General features: G+C 38.2%; 1 protein-coding gene across 1 annotated transcript in view; it reads right to left on the reverse strand.

The window, feature by feature from the left end:
- hs6st1a (heparan sulfate 6-O-sulfotransferase 1a) overlaps positions 1 to 16,958 on the reverse strand; it is a 142,558-nt gene extending 125,600 nt beyond the window's left edge. The window contains exon 1 of the mRNA XM_016277109.1: positions 16,183 to 16,958. Coding sequence (XP_016132595.1) covers positions 16,183 to 16,703 — 521 coding nt within the window. The 5' untranslated portion in view covers positions 16,704 to 16,958. The remainder of the gene's footprint in view (positions 1 to 16,182) is intronic.
- Positions 16,959 to 17,550: the final 592 nt, after the last annotated feature.

Consider the following 17,550-nt stretch of genomic DNA (forward strand, 5'->3'; position numbering starts at 1 on the left):
TATATATAACTTTTTTTTTCATAGACTGACACACATCTAGAAATTCATTCAACTAGAACCAGTGTCCTACGACAAAAAAAGAAAACATCAAACATTTTACAGTTCAAAAGATTTTTGGACAGAAATCAAAATCAAAGTGTACATTTACGGTTTTAAAATCCTCTTCAGTGTCTTACTCCATAGAGTTCTAAAGTTGTTTTAAACTGATGTATGGGTCAATATTATTTTATGTTGTAATCAAGCTTTAGTTGAACTGAATTAGGGAAGAAAAAAAAGAAAAAATATCAGTATTATTATCATGATAGATTGAAAAAAAACACCATGTTAATGTTTCTGTAAAAGTGATGCTGGGATCTACTATTACATTCAGTGAAGGATTTACTAAAGTTTATTTGCTTAGACTTTCCTAGTCAGGCATTGCTAATGTGTAACTGATCGTACAAATTATACATCAGGTGTCATGCAATTTCTCTGTGTAAACAAACACACAGGAATAAAGTGGGAAAAGCTGCACACAAGCTATCTTGGAATTCTCACAGTTGAGTTTGGACTCAAACAGGGCTTAATAACACAGCGGGGTTTCAGCAGAGGGGGAGCGTCTCTCCCTCCACAGCCAGAAAAGCATCAAGGCAGAACTCTCTGCAGAACGAGAGGCATGCTGGGTAATTCCCGAGAGGCTTTTGTTGAGCAGCGGTCAGATGAGGTCTATAACAGGTTCCCAGGAGAGGGACACAGAAGAATCGGTTGCCCACAGAGGATGTGGAGAAGCAGAGAATTTGGGAAAAGTCTCCTGCAGATGAGGAGGGAGAAAAATCAGCACCTCTTCACTCATTTGGATTCCTCCTTCACTTGGGCTCAAACTCCAACCTGTCTCACTCAACTCCAGCAAGTCAAAGCAAGAATCTCGCTTCTCTTTCTCACTCTTCACCCCTCCTCTCTCGCTCTCTCCTCTGCAGAGGCAATAAATCATGCCTATGCTCACTCTCTCTCCCTCTCACTTTAGCAGATAACGCCGCACGGAGCTGCCAGCTCAGTGGAGTTGTCGACAGCATGGCCGTATCAGCAGAAAAGTGTATAATATGGGAAAATTATGTGCCATAATATGGCCCCCAAAAATAAACTTTCCTCCCCAGTTCAGTACTCTCTAGAGTGGGGTGGAACAAGACACTGAGAAGGGGCGGCTGGGAGTCTTAAGACCTACTCAGAACAGACTATGTAGTTTTGCTTGATGAGGTCAGGTAAATTTGAGTTTCCCAGTCATGAATGGTGATTTTTGTCCTGTTGGGATTTAACTATTGGTCTATTGTCTATTGTTGTTCCAGCCAACTCTCTTCATTTAATTTAATCTTCATTGAATGCCGTAACTAATGCTGTCGGGTGCATCTTCCTCATAGACAATTTTCTGGATAAAATGACAAGAGTTCTGGCATCCCATCCAACATTAAAAAAATACTAATAATAAAAAAGGAGGTTTAGAATGGCCACTGTAGAAGCAATTCCTTCCCTAAATTATATACACAATAATGTCATTTTAGAATTTATCCCACTTAACCTTGATGTGCTCTGGATGAGTGTCGCACATAAATCCAGACAATAAACGCTCACACCTTGGTAACATATACAGAGATCCCAATGGCATCCAAATCAGTTCATTTAAGACATAGTTCACCCAAAAATAAAACATTTTTGAAAACTGACTCTTAGGCCATTCAAGATATAGATTCATTTGTTTTATCGGCTATTGGGAGTTCAAACAGCTCATAAAAACATCACAATAATCCAAAAATAATATACACAACTCCAGACCATCAATTAACACCCTGTGAAGTGAAAAGCTGCATGTTTGGACTCTTATTCTTACAGCACCAGTTCACTGCAGAGAATCCACTGGTGAGCAAGTGATAAAATACTAAATTTCTACAAATCTGTTCTGATGGGGGGGGGGGACATCTTGGAATCTTTGCCGCAAATTTAAATTTTTTGGGGCAAACTTTTCCTTTAAATTACAGACATCCAATCCCAATAATTGTGACTCAAACATTGTTTAGAAAATAAATCATCTGAATATCTGCTTTAGGGTCTTTTTGCACATTTAATTCACATCATTTCATTGCACACTAACCAACTAAACCAACACCACCACTGCACCTTCAGCACGTTCACTGGATACCGATCCAATACAACTGCAAGGCGCATTAATAATAGATACACCCTCGACCTCTCATAAACATTATCAAAACGCGTCAGTAGGTTACCGGGAGATATCTTTAAAAATGGATCAATCAATTTTCCAAAGTTTACAAAGACACGCACCTTGCATGCACAATATATTACCAAAAATTCTTGAGTTTTTAAAAAATTTTAAAAGAATTCGAGCATTATTCATCATTTAACAGGCATCATTTGTAAAGTGAATCCTCAAACTTGCCATAAATTTAAACATACTTTAACAAAAAAAAAAATGCCTTTCAAATAATGATTTATTCAGGAGCTGGATCTCAAAAAGACTGAAGTGAGAAGCAAAAAACACTAAGATCCACAAAAATTGCAAAAAGGGGTGCAAGCATTTTTATAAAGTTTTAAAAACATCTGTTTATAAGGAGCTTGTTATGCAAATGGTGTGCTTATGCAAATGCTCATTAAAGGAGTTAAGTGGGAGGCACCTGTACTGAAAATCAGTAACCTGTGCTTTTATACAATAAAATAACATAGCCGCGAGACAACCTCGTGAGCATAAAGTCATTATTAAGAAACTTCTGTTGTTTTGTACTTAGTCATTTACCCACATATCTAATATAATACATACAATAGTACAGTGAGTGGATAATTAACTTGTACCGTACTTGTGAGTTATGACAGTTGGTAAAGAGACTGGTGTTCTGCTTCGGCTCTGCTTTAAAAAGAATTACATTCATTATGTAAGAGATAATATACTGTCAGCCGACCATTATAATAAACCCAGACAGGGTGATCAGGATCTCTTGTATCACATTGAAGTGGTTTATAATAATCATAATCACACTCCTTACATTTCTACTTACCAAATAAACATATAAATGGACATAAAATATAAATTGGAGTAAGTCTTTTTATTATTGTACTTAAAATGGCCGCAGAGAATACATGCTACTGTATGTTATAGTTGTTATAATCAGTTATACAGTGCTGCTATGAAAAATTTGCAGTAGTTGACCAGTCAGAATCAAGTATGATTAAAATATTTTATTATGGCCTAGTTCATGTAAACTCACCATTGCGGTTTCTCAGACACTGTCTTGACACGTCATGGACCAGTTTCTGAGGCTACCTGGGATTTTCAAAAGCTTTCACACAGAATTGAATAGAGCCTTCTAACATCAGATGGTCTGCAGAAGGAAGTCTTTAAAAAAAAGTGAAGACACCTGCTTCAGCTGTGGGCTGGGGGAGGTTGAGAGTCTGTATAATTCTGAGGCGGAACTCGTGGCTTTGCAAATTAAAGCTCGGCAGTGAGCCAACTCACACTGGGAGAGTGGAGGCCCTAATTATGAATTATAAAAATGTTTGCTAATTAGTCATTGCATGGCAATTTGTCTACAGCATGCAGAAATCAATTTGGTGCCATCGCCAAGGGCTTTACCTGGCAGCATGGCGCACAACAAGACTTCAAAGCCAACGTCCATCATAATGCCAGCAATGTTTCGGAAAGGGCCACATCGGCCAAAACTGTAAAGTAAAGAAAATTAGAACAAGATTCCAAATCACACAGGAGAAAAAATGTAATGAGATCGAAAGGCAGAGATGAGCAGCAAGAAAAATGTTTAAGCAAGAGTGTTTTGTAAACAAGAATGTAAGATAAAAAAAAGCGACAGCAGGAAACACAGAGAAAGAAAAAAGACCAGAGTAAGCACATGTTCACTCCAGAATTAGCAGCGGAGTTGTGTTCATCTTCATGTATTAATTTATGCTAAACACAAAGGGCAGGCAGAAGAGTGGTCAAAAAGCCATTAGAGATAGAGGAGGCACTGAAGCGCTCATTCATGCAGTGGTGACATTAGGTCCAGCTCAAGGGCACGTTTCTCTTCACGGGCCACAATATCCATATTATCAGACAGCAGCCGGGCACTTGCAAGTAAGTTGAGAAACTGGCCTTGCTGTGAGGTAAAACAACAGGGGGAAAACAAACAGGATTTAGAAAAATAAAAAGTGACCAATTGGAGAGGATTTTATTTTTTCTGAAAATGCTAGTTAATGTTATTGTTGCACTGCACTACAGCTCACTGACTTTGCTCATTAAGGATATAACAACGTCCCAAAAAAACCCACCTTGTTACACTTGTGGTGCTCCTGGTCAAAGTGACCACCAACAAAAAACTGCTTATGAATTTCTCATTATGCTCTATTATTACCCAATATTGGATTTACTTTTTAATCAACTAATTTTGTTTCAATACATACAAATGTACCCTTTTTTTTTTACTGATTTATCGTATAGGCCTCATTGATCTGAGCTTATGCACAATTGAACTGCCAAAATGATCCACAAATAATGCTTTTTTCACTCAGGTGCATAAGCTCAGATCAGTGAGGCCTACGACCAATCAGTTCCAAAACTGGCAAAAATATAGCAATTTTCAGCACAGCACAAGGCTTTTAACCTCAGCCTGGAATCACAAATAAATACTATATTCATACTGTAAGCTATTATTAATGCATTAACAGCACAACACACAGAGAAGTTAATGTGAACAACAGCGGAGGATTAAAGGCCAGTGTCATCTTTACACATGTAAGCTGACGTTCATAAAGTACACAAATATTTTGAGCTTCTCCAGGTAAGCACTTTATTTGCAAGAGCTCAGCGTCCTTGGCTAATTTAGCATGCTGATCCTAAAACACCGGCAGCCTGTCACGACCTTCCCTTGAATGGCCCTAGATCAGTTCACACACACTTACTATCTCTGTTAGCACTTTGTCTTCACACAGTTGAGATGTCAGTTGACAAAAAAAAAAAACGCTCTCTCTGAAATGTGAGTGATAGCAACTCTTAGCGCAAGATGTTCTTTGAAAAAAAAAAACAGCTTATCTAACAGAAACACTATTGAACACTGTCAAGCAATTACCAAACCTCTACAGACAACAAGCAGAAATGGGCCAAGATAATCAGCAAAGAAAGCGGTAAACAAGAAGCTTTTCAGTAGTCAGTGCCAGTGATATGAAAACAGCCTTTCATCTTATAATAGAAATGAAGCGAAAAGGCATTCTTGGCTATGATGACCTTACAAGGGATGTGCAAAGTTACATATTTTCAGTTGTTGGGTTGCCTGGCTTGACTAGACAAATTGATCTTAAGGAATCCTAGTATAATTAGACTGGTTTCAAGTTCACCGGTCACAAATTGGATGTTTATTAGTGGGTGAGTCATACAGAAAGAGCTAGATAAAGAGCACTGACACGTAGGCCTGTCGCAATAGTCAATATATCGATATATCGCACAGTATATGGAAATGAGCACGATCATTTTTGGTGCCGCGATATATTGACTGATAATTTTCTTATAATTAAAAACAATGATTATATTAATTTTTACATAAAAATGAATGTCACCAACATTTTAGTCGATCACGCTGCATCTGTCATCTCGTCTGCTCTCTGTGGCAGAGGCGGGGCTCAGGCAGCGTCTTCCCGAACACACACACAGAGCGGACAGCGACAGGTGAAGAGAAGGCGTGAACCCACTGCGTTATAAAGTGTTTAGTGACAACTACAGCCAGTTAGGAAGAACAAGTCCCAATGGACTTGGTTTCAAAGCCGCAATCTTCAGCTCCGGTGTGGGAACATTTTGGCTTTAAGCCGCATGAGAGAGGAGAGCCAATTAACGTGAACGAGCCGGTATGTCGACTTTGTTTAAAAACAGTGGCAACAAAAAGAGGCAACACAACTAACCTAAAATCTCACCTAAAACATAACCATCCCACCCAGTTTTTCAACCTGGAAACAACAACCACAGCTGGAGCTGGAGAGGGGTCTTCCAGACAGTTTTGTTCTTGTTCGTGTTACCTTGCACTTTTTTGTTAACAAAGGTGTATTTATTATTTATTTGTTTTATTTATTTAGCATATCTTTTTCACATTCCGATTCCAATGTCCAAATATTCTTAAGAATAAAATGTTCTTTGTTCTTTAAAAGAGTGTACTTGCATTATTATGCTATTATATTGTCATACTGTCATTATATAATCAGTAGCATAAAATGGTCTTAAAATGACAATAATATCATTGATCTCAATTAATTTTGGTGCAATATATCGCACAACAAAAAGTAGTTATCGTGACAGCCCTACTGACAGGGAACAGAATGCATCTTGTGACATGTTCTTGAAACTTGGATTATTTTTTAGACATGGCATCTTAAAAACAAACCAGTATGAGGGGGAAAAAATCTATATATCTATCTATCGAACTATATATACAGGTGCATCTCAATAAATTAGAATGTCATGGAAAAGTTCATTTATTTCAGTAATTCAACTCAAATTGTGAAACTCGTGTATTAAATAAATTCAATGCACACAGACTGAAGTAGTTTAAGTCTTTGGTTCTTTTAATTGTGATGATTTTGGCTCACATTTAACAAAAACCCACCAATCTCAACAAATTAGAATACCTAAAAAGACCAATAAAAAAAACATTTTTAGTGAATTGTTGGCCTTCTGGAAAGTATGTTCATTTACTGTACATGTACTCAATACTTGGTAGGGGCTCCTTTTGCTTTAATTACTGCCTAAATCCTACAATGTGATTTTCTGGATTTTTTTTTCTCATTTTGTCTCTCATAGTTGAGGTATACCTATGATGAACATTACAGGCCTCTCTCATCTTTTTAAGTGGGAGAACTTGCACAATTGGTGGCTGACTAAATACTTTTTTGCCCCACTGTATATATATATATATATTAACCACAACTTGGATTATTTCTTAACTTGACATGGCATCTTAAAAACGCAACACATTTCGGGAGGCTCACAAAACAGTATAAGTCCTAAAGACATCTAAATATGTATGGCTATGACAGTGCTTTCAAGTGGATACATTTAAAGACTCAACTTTTTTGGTGCACACTTAAACAGCATTTTTATTTAAGTTTAAAATATTTAAAATTAAAAAAGGTATCAAATAGTCAACTTCACTAGTCATCCAGTCAGCTGTAGGACAATTAGTCAGACATTGTGTCCCAACCCCTAGACTTAGATTATCTAAGTATGAATACAAGCTTGAAAATGAATTATTCATAATACAATGGAAGTAAAAATGTAGAAAGGACGCAAACATAGAAATCAAATGTTCTTAGAGCAATTCGTCCAAAAGCACGGGTCTCTTGATTTTGCGGTGGGCGGGCACAGATTCCGCATTACCACATAACGGGCTTTGAGCAGCCTGTATTTAATCCACACTGATCTGATGGGATTAACACATCGAGGTCAGGCTGCTGCTATCAGGCCTGCCTCCAAGCTCTTTTTCTTACTGGCCCAGGAAAAACTGGCCTGTCAGAACCTCCGCTTTCTGCTCCAAGCAGATCTGGAGACCGCCAAGCCATCTGGCTCATGCTCCCAGAGCCAGAACCCGGGTTCACACAGAGAGTTGGAGGATTTTATAAACTCTGGGCTACTGACCTCCAAACCACAAAGATCACACAACCGCTAACCACATCAGACTATAATATGTGGACCAGCAAACCAACATGAACACTCTTAAGCAAAGGGCTAGACCTATAACAGTCACGGTGTGGCTCTTTAGTCCTCATTGCCAAATATGGAGAACAACATCTTCAAGAGCTGACTGTTGGGAAGAACATCTTCATCCAATATCAAGCAATACTTGAGAGCTATTGCTAATTTCTTTGCACCAACAGTGCTTTGTGTTCCACACGTTTGTCTCATTAGATCATCTACTGTGCCATATTAACCACCAGGACTTCCAAACTCTAAAGTACCTTGAAAAAATATGGAGCTGACTGAACCTCACATGATTTACATGCACTAATTTTCTTTTTATATGAACCTTAAATGATCTGACTGACATATTAATTTACAAAGTTGTCTCGTCTGATTCAGGAGAGAAATATGCAAAGATCAAGGACCATTTACAAGTGAAAACAGTCAAAAAAAATATGTTGGTGGATTTTGATGTGAGTGACCAACAGGGGATAGACTTTTTCACTAGAGAAAGCGTTATTATGGATTATGCACTCTTATTATGGATTACAGACAAGACTTTGAATTGATGGACTGGAGTGTAGATTATTTGTGCATTTTTGTGATGTTTGTATCAGCTGTTTGCACTCTCATTCTGACGGCACCCATTCACCGCACCGGATCCACTGGTGAGCAAGTGATGTAATGCTAAATTTCTCCAAATCTGTTTGGATGAAGAAACAAATGCATCTACATCTTGAATGACCTGAGGGCAAGAACATTTTCTGCAAATTTTTGGTGAACTATTCCTTTAATTCAATTGGAAAAATATTCAGATTCAAGCATTTACGTGCTCAAGCTCTTCCTGTTGCTCGAATTATTTCATTTCTTCACCACCCCCTTTTCAATCTGATCAAAATTTTAGCCTGCAGGCAGCATAACAGTCCACTTGCAAAATTCTACAGTGATCCAGCCTGAAGGCATGAGGACCAATCAGAATCATTTCACAGGGAAGCAACTTGCCAGTTGACCATGTTCCATGACACCATGATGGGGGACTGTGGGGGTGTCCTGTACACCAAATATTGTTATTCATAATACAGAAGGCAGTTGTCCATTAGTAGGGCCTGCCATTTTAGAACTTACAGTAAATCTTCCCTGAAAATACATTCCCTCTAATGTTCTAGTCACGCTTGGGGTATACTGTGTGGCCCATATCCATAAAGCCACAGTGTGGAAAATTATCTTTCCTGTTTGATTAGACACTGACACCGCTGAAGGAACAGGAAGAGATGGAGGGAGAAGCGAAAGAGAGAAAGATAGAGGCTGAGTGGGATATATATACGAAATTAAAAGAAAAGACTGACAGCAGTACTGCAGGATTTTTCTGTGCCAGTTTATTGGACTGGGACTCAAAATCTGCTGCAATATCTTTAAATAGACAGGACATGGGGGAAAAAGTGACAGTAGATGCACACGGCCCAGAATCTTCTCTCATCACTCACACACACACATGCACACAAACACACACGGGCACTTTCCCAGGAGAATACATATTTATAGATACACATACAGTGAGGTCCAAAAGTCGGAGGCCACCAATGAAAATGCCTCTATTTAGCATTTTTCTAATTTAATGCATTTGTTTCATTATTGCTAACATGACAGATTAAATGAAAAGCTGAACTGAAAAAAAAAAAAAAAAAAAAAATCAACATACACAAGTAGGGCTGGGCGATAAAACGATAACGATAATTATGCCGATATAATTTCCCTCAATAAAACGATAACAAGAGTTTGATAAATGTTTTATATAATAATATAATGTTTATGCACCAAAAGCTGCACGAAACAGCGCTACTTATTTGAACTGCGCCACACGGACCATTTATCCGCTCGGCTCAAAGTTCAAACAGCAGCGCAGTGTGAGCTTACTAGAGCAGATGCGTTTACTTGCTGATGAGTCTCGGCCATGTGAGCACTAAACAGCGCTGTGAGATCCAGTGTGAAGCGCTTGAATTCAGTGAAGAACACAAATGACTCACTGATTTAAACTAGTTTAAAACCAGAAACAGCGCTGACAAACAGGAGAAACAGTACAGTCAAACGGCTTTTCAATCTACAAATCGCCATCATTTAGCATGGATTTACTGTAGTAACACTAACTGAACCATGGTATTGTGGCAGAAATGTGGGATATTAATATTTAATTTTCTTATATTATTAATGTAGACATGCATTAAATGTACTAAAGGAGTAATGGAATATAATTACTGTATTTTGTCTAAATAAAGATGTTTTTGTGATTTGTGTGATACTAAATGCATTTAGACTAAGAGAGCATTTCTAGACAAAAAGAATGTTATATATTAATATTGCAGCCTGCAAACTGTGCTGAAGATAAATTTGTTTTGTTAAGGAAAATGTCTGGAAAGGTGTAAAGAATTCAAAAGTGTGAAGTGTTTGTCATGTTCTGACCATAATGAGCAATTAACAGTCTGGTTTCTACAACTTTCAAAAATCTGCCTTTAAACTTGAAAGAAATAAAGATTTGAAATGTATCGTGATTATTATCGATATCGACTGATATGAAAAAATTGTTATCATGATATTTTTTTTGCCTGTATCACCCAGCCCTATACACAATAAAATACATTTATATTACTTTTTAATGTAATATTTTAATTTATTTTTTTTATGCCATAACATCTATTTGTTTTAAATTATGCTAAAACCTTTTTTAAAAAACTTACTTTTTTCTAAATGACATTTTCAGTGTGGTCTAAGACATTTGGACCCCACTCCATTCTAATTTTGCTTAAAATCCATTTGTTTCTATCTATTTTCTCTGATTTAATAATTACAAAGATGTCAGATCTTTCTCTCTCCATGATCTCGAATGCCAGCTCATTGGGGCCTATTACGATAATTTGCAAATTACTCTTTGCAGCTCACAATGGCAAGCCAATATAAAGTACATTTCATTTTCCCCCAAAATAATCACAATAAATGTCTAGTATAACAGGAACATGGCGACATGGTCTGGTACCCCATCGGCACCTTGTCATTTCAAGTTAATTGTGTCTGCTTGATCACTGCGCCAGGCCTCCTAACCAGGCTGCCCCCCAACTGGGATTCTATCTTCATCTATGATGGCTAGAAATGAGAAATCACGGCAAATACATTACTTAAAGAGACAATTCAACCATAAATGAGAATTTTGTTATGAAAGCGACAGAATAGCTACATTTCAGTCACTTCCTCACACAGTAATTGTATGGCTATTTAAAAGCAGCACAAGAGTTGCATGGAAAACTTTCATTATTCTTTTTGGAGTCTGACAGCCAGTGGTCACCTTCGTTGTTTAAAAAAAGGCAACCTGGATGTTTTGAAAGTCTCGAGAAGAAACTTGAAAAGTACTTTTTTAAAAGAGTTGGGGGGGGGGGGGGGGGGGGGGGGCATACGTTTTAAGTGAGAATGTACAGTATTTTGGCCAATTTTTTATTTAATTTAATATATTTATTTAATTTTCCATTTGATCTAGTAATTTCATCATACTGTTAAATGTAGCCTAATCTTTAGCAAATCCCAAAATGAATATCCATTTTTCATACTGTACATTATAATGTTGCCTAATGATGTCTAAATTCACTTGTCACATTTAAACTGATCTTAAGTGTTTTATTGTTGATTTATTTAAACAAAATGTTATAGAATTTAAATATCAGTGATTAGTTATAACATAAAAATTATTATCAGCTTATCATTATCTTTTGTAGGCTTTTTTTAAAGCCTGCAGCCAGTGGCCAACACCCTCTTTGTTTAAAAGAGTTTAAAAAGCATACGTGGATGTACAATATACTGGCCAATTTGAATTCATTCATTTATTTTTAAAAACACTAAAATCTGTTAAATGTTCCATAAATTCACCTGTAGCATTTCAACTGATTTTTTTTTTTTATTATTTAATTAGACAAAATATTATAGAATTCTAAAACCAGTGATCAGCCATAACATGAATACAATTATCAGCTTACTATCCCAGAATCTTTACATCCCTAGTTTTGAGCAACATGAGGGCAAGGAGATGATGCATTTTCTTTATGGGGTGCAAAACAGACAGCGGCCCGCCCCCTTTCTACTGATTTTGCTGAGCATATCGGCCAAAGAGCAGACACAGACCCTTCTTTAAACAGATTACATACTGTTTAGAGCAGTGGGGCCAAAGACTGGTAATCCACCGTTGGGAGTGGGTGGGTGGGTAAAACCCAACCGCTGGTGGCTGATTGCACACGCACTCGCTGTGGGAAACATTCTCATACCTTACACCCACACAAGACGTCACTCTCCTCTGGTCACCATTCACTGGTCTATCAGAAACCCCTGTGCTTCATGCCTGAGAGCAACACACTACTCGCCAGATGGCTTCCTGTCTGAAACCGGTGCCTCAATGAGAATGTGATGATACACATCTCGTTAAGCAATTAAAATACCCCCATTGCTCTCACGTCCACAAGGTCCCTGAGGGAGCGGCACGGCGAGAATGCGATTTGGAAAATGTGACTCGAGAAATCCCAACAATTCAAATAAGACCTACGTGTAATTAAAAGCTTGTCCTTCGCCACGTTAATGGCCACGAAGAGGAGTGCAAGCGAGGCTTCCAAAGTCTCAGGAGCCGAGAGAGATTTAAATGTAAACAAGCCTGTTAAACACGTCTAACAAGCATGCAGATTGGCAGAGCTGTCAGATGGCTTCCTGCCTGTTGGTGGGAATGGCGTTGGCCTCCGTGAACTGAAACTCACTGGACAAACAACAGGTGTTAAACCCTTTGCTGTGGCCGCCCAACATGCTCCCAATCTCTTGCATTAGCAGTTAAAACTGAAGCCCTGTTTACACTAGTGTGTTTTCGTTTTAAAACGGCGTTTTAAAATAAAAACGATCCTCGTCTACACTTGCGTTTTCACTGCGTTTCAGAAACGTTCTCCATCCACACTACACAACTGAAAAATGCATGTCACATGACCATTCATGCAGGTACAACAATGAGCATGATGTTATTGTTTACACGGTCTTCAAGGATGCACAGAGCAAATGTGGGCAGCCATGCCATCATTTTCAAAAGTCTCCATTTTGGTCCGTTTACACTGAAACGCAACGAGGAAGACGAGGGTCGAAAACACCAGAGTAGTGTAAACAACAGGCGGAACCGTGGCAAAGGTTATGCTTTTTAAAACAAAAATGCACTTGTTTACGTTACTTGTGTAAACGTAGCATGAAGAGGGTAAGGCTGAAGTACACATCTCAGAATATTTTAGAAAATAAAAGTTTTGATGGCCAATGCTGATATCTTAGAGAGCAGGGTGGCTGATGGTCGTTATAAAGCCGATATATATGGTATCACACTATTTAATTTAAAGGCAGTAAAAGCATTCAGCACTGACACGTTCGCCAAACAGAAATACTGATCAGCCAATTGCCAAATATCATACCATATATAGCAGTCCTGGCGATGTATCGGTCTACCACTAAAAAAAGGCATTTCACTGCCTTCCTAAATATGACAAGTAAACTCTATTTAAATTTAATTGTCAACATCATCACAGCACCAACATTAATTAGGGCTCCAGACTGCAAGTAAAATGATAGCAGATGCAACCAATCAACAAAGTGTGATTCACAAATAAATGACCCTTATGAACTGTTCTTTATCTAATGAATTTCTCACAAAAATGTGAATTAAGAAGTTCCACATACTTGCTGATCTTCTAATGATAACAAAGCACAAAATTACCATTAAAATGAATGCACGTCCCTGTGAAATCTTCCATTACTGGAACAGAACTGTTATTATGAACAAACATCTACAATGACCAATTGTGTAATCTGGAAACTTTTTTTTTAACTTTAAGGCCACATATGTGAGAATAAAACATGATAGTTCCCATTAATATTTTGGTTTAAAAACACAAATCTAAAAACACAACCATATCAAGACAAACAGCCCAGCAGTCCTCAGCTGCTCAAAATCTCCACGAGAGATTTCACGGGTCATAAACAGTGCCGCTTTTCTCAGTCTACTATGTGACCACCATCACGACTCAATTGCCATTGATTACATAAAAATTAAATTTTTATTCAGCCTTTTAATTTTTCTAAAGCACCCAAATTCAAGTTCTGAGCATTTTTTACAGATTAAAAAATCTCCCTTTTTAATTTAGTTTTATAGCTTCAAGAAATAGCAATGAACAAAGTTTCAATTCACCCTACACTGGCCCTTTGAGTTTGCAATCACTGTAGCTAATTTAAAACGAGCACTTAGATCTGTGCAACAAAGCAGTATATCAAATCCGAATTATCTACGCACAGTATTTTCCATCTAATTATCAGAATAATGCAGATAGTAAAAACGCAGAGATACAAAGAGACAAAACTCCTCTCACCTCTTTTACCGCTGACCCTGTGCTAATTTCACAGACAAAACGAACATGTACACATGCGTGATGAATTAGGGGAGAATAACACTGGTGTGGTATATCTGCCTTTATCACCGGAGAGATTAATCAAGGAGAGGAATGTGCATCCATAATCAGTGCTGCATTCCTAAGGTTGCCAAAAGCAAAAAGAGTAATGGCATCACTGTGATACGAGGGATGTTGTACACTCGAGGGGATGTTGGATCTAGACTGTGTTCTTTCAGGAAGAGGAGTCAGCTGGTGATTATTTGCTAAATCTGATCTGATGTATTTGACTTTTCAGAGTTTAAATAATTTAATCTACAAAATCCTATTAAAAACTAAAACAGTCTACGTACATGGTTCTGAGATGGATTTCATGCCATTGCAAAACTAAACGTAATGCAAACAGTAACCTACTCCAATGCCCACTTGGGTCTATATGCATTTGTGAGGCCATCACATGTGATTGGGGAAAGATAATTAAGTCAAATGTACAATTCTTACCCAGAACACAACAAGATGACACTAACTACCAGTGGCTGGTTATTCCTGACATGACTGCAATGGAGCTTCCTGATGTGGTGAGTCCTGTAACCACTATCCTGGCAGTCAGTGCTCACTACAGTGTTTACAAGGGGCTGTTTTATAACACAGTAATTTTCCACCTCCATCACTGGAAAAAACATAAACATGCAGAAATCGAAAATGACACAAACATCTAACACAGCCAGTTCTGTTTCCACCTGAAATAGTAGGATAGGCACCATGAGAGCTTTACCTTCCAAAACGTTAACATGGTGAACATAGTTTTGTCCAAAATGAATTACATTATAACTAGGTAACTACGAGCCAAGATAGAACTAAAAACGAAATCACAGAGAGATTTTGATGCTTCTTACATTGTTTGAATTAAGTTAACTACAGTAAGTTTCTTTTCAGAATTTTTACATTTAGTAAAATACTGATATAGCTACTATGGTTTCCATGTTTGCATTTTTTGAAAGGTTGCCATCCAGTTTTATATAACCACGGAAATCCAACTGACCATCATTCGGTTTTTAACCCTGTGTCACTGTTAACCCCAAGTAAACTTAATCCTGGGTTATTTTGTTTCACCTTTCACATTACTTTACCCTACTGAGTGGTCAAGTTTCCGATAGCTCACACTGTACATGTACAAACTTTGGTTGAACGCTCTTATTTGCATATGTATGATGTCAATAATATGTTTGAGGGAGGAAAATAGCGCGACCTGTTTCAAAAACCGCTTGTCCACCGTTCAAACATCACCACTGAGCTTGTAAAGTCTGCTGAAATAGGAAACTTTCTCAATAATCCCGCCAGTTAACACATTTACGTCACTGTTCGGCATTTTAATCATTTTACTTAAAACGCTTAAACAGCGGTTGAAAGTTTACGCGGAATACAAGTAAGTGCGTGAAAATGTACTGAGGTAAACACTAGGACGGTTTATGATTGGTTGTCTGTTGCCGAACACTCGCTGTTTACGTTGTGGCATTGCATTTCAGGGTTAACCTAGGGTTAAAAGCAGTGCTAACATTCTATACAAGTGTGAAAGGTTGCTTAACCCAGGGTTAAAACTGGCCTTTACCTGGGGTTTAGAAAGAGGTTAACCCAAGTGTAGTATTAATAGTCAATGAGTAGCCTATACTCTATAGTCTTGTATTTCGCAGATGAGGGAGGGCAAGTGGTATTATTTACTCGCTAAAGTTCTTCTACACACGGGCTGTGTCTCAAATTCCTAGTATAGATATAGTATTGTGTGGCTGCACACGCCTATGATGCCCCGAACATTTTGGTAGAGCTCACTGGGTTTTGAGCCACTCTATAGTCTTGTATTTCGCAGATGAGGGAGGGCAAGTGGTATTATTTACTCGCTAAAGTTCTTCTACACACGGGCTGTGTCTCAAATTCCTAGTATAGATATAGTATTGTGTGGCTGCACACGCCAATGATGCCCCGAACATTTTGGTAGAGCTCACTGGGTTTTGAGCCACAACCAACACTTCAGATAAAACAATTCTGTACAAGCATCACCTTTGGTTTTTCATCCTGTTCTCCTTTTTGTTCAAAACCCCCGGTACGCAGTTGGTCAGTTCGGTCCAGTCCGCGTGTAAGCCACAACTCCAACCGGTGGAGAACCTAGAGAAGAGCCATGTCTCTTTCCTGTTGGGTCGGTAACAGGTGCACTTCTTCTGTCCCGGTCTACAGTCGCACGGAACCTCCAGCCTGACATTCTGGACCAGGTGCCTCCCGAAGGTGGTGCCGCCGGTCTTCTGGATGTGGAGGAACACGATCACATCATCCCCTTTGATTTCAAAATCCACAGTCCGCTCCAGATCCCTGATGGGGAAATAGAATTTCTTCACGTAATGTGGATCAGGAGTCGGGAAGAGATCCGCATCGTCTTCCAGCATGTACCCGTGCGGAGAGCCGAAGTTCATCATCCCCGGAGCCACGTACTGATACAAAATCAGCATGAACAGAACCGAGCCGACAACGATGAACAGAAATTTACTGCTCCTCTCAACCATGTTCCTTCCAGTGAGGAGGTTCATGTGTTACCATTTCCCGGTTGACTGTTTTTTAGGGTGTCTCCATATAAACACACGGCAGTCAGAGCATCGCGCGTGGAAACTGAATCGTCAGACACACTGGATCAGAATGAAAACGGTCGGACTCATTGCATAAGTAAGAAGTGTTGCAGTATACGATCCAGTACGGCGCGATCTCCCTCCTTCCACCACTGTATGTCACAGTGTGTTTAAAGTCCGCGACACATCGCTGTGAAGCTCCTCCAGCAGTGTGCACAGCGACACCCACTTTCCCAACACGCGCGCGCTCCACGCTCTCAAACACAAACGGGCACAATATTTAGTTTCGAGTGAACGCCCGCGACTCCTATTGCATTATGATATTTCTCTAAGCGGCGTTCAGGAAGCAAAGCAGGCAGTTCCTTCTTTAAAAAAAATTCTGATATAATCGACAGTACGAAATAAAATAAACACCTCAAACTAGTTACAAAGTAAACAACTTCCACACTACTCACTATACCAAGTGTCTTGAATCAAGTAATGATGTGTGCGTTTGTTTTTGGTAACTAATTACCTAAAAACAAACTGAAAAAATAGACAAAATAATGTATTATTTTAAAGCAATATAAAAATGTTTAACAATGCATAAACTTGATGAGACTTTGATTTAATAATAATATATACAATTATATAATTTATTTATAGTTAATATAATTTATATTTATAGTTATAGTTAAGTAAAATTGAAAAAAAAAATTGTAAATAAACAGTCTATGTATACTTATGACATATAAAATAGTACAACAATGGTACAAATGGAGCCCGGTTTCATAAAAATGCGTATAAATAGTACGCCAAATAAAAACAAAAA

The sequence above is a fragment of the Sinocyclocheilus grahami genome, unplaced genomic scaffold (genome assembly GCF_001515645.1).
Source record: "Sinocyclocheilus grahami isolate Dianchi unplaced genomic scaffold, SAMN03320097.WGS_v1.1 scaffold109.1, whole genome shotgun sequence".
NCBI classification, from domain to species: Eukaryota; Metazoa; Chordata; class Actinopteri; order Cypriniformes; family Cyprinidae; genus Sinocyclocheilus; species Sinocyclocheilus grahami.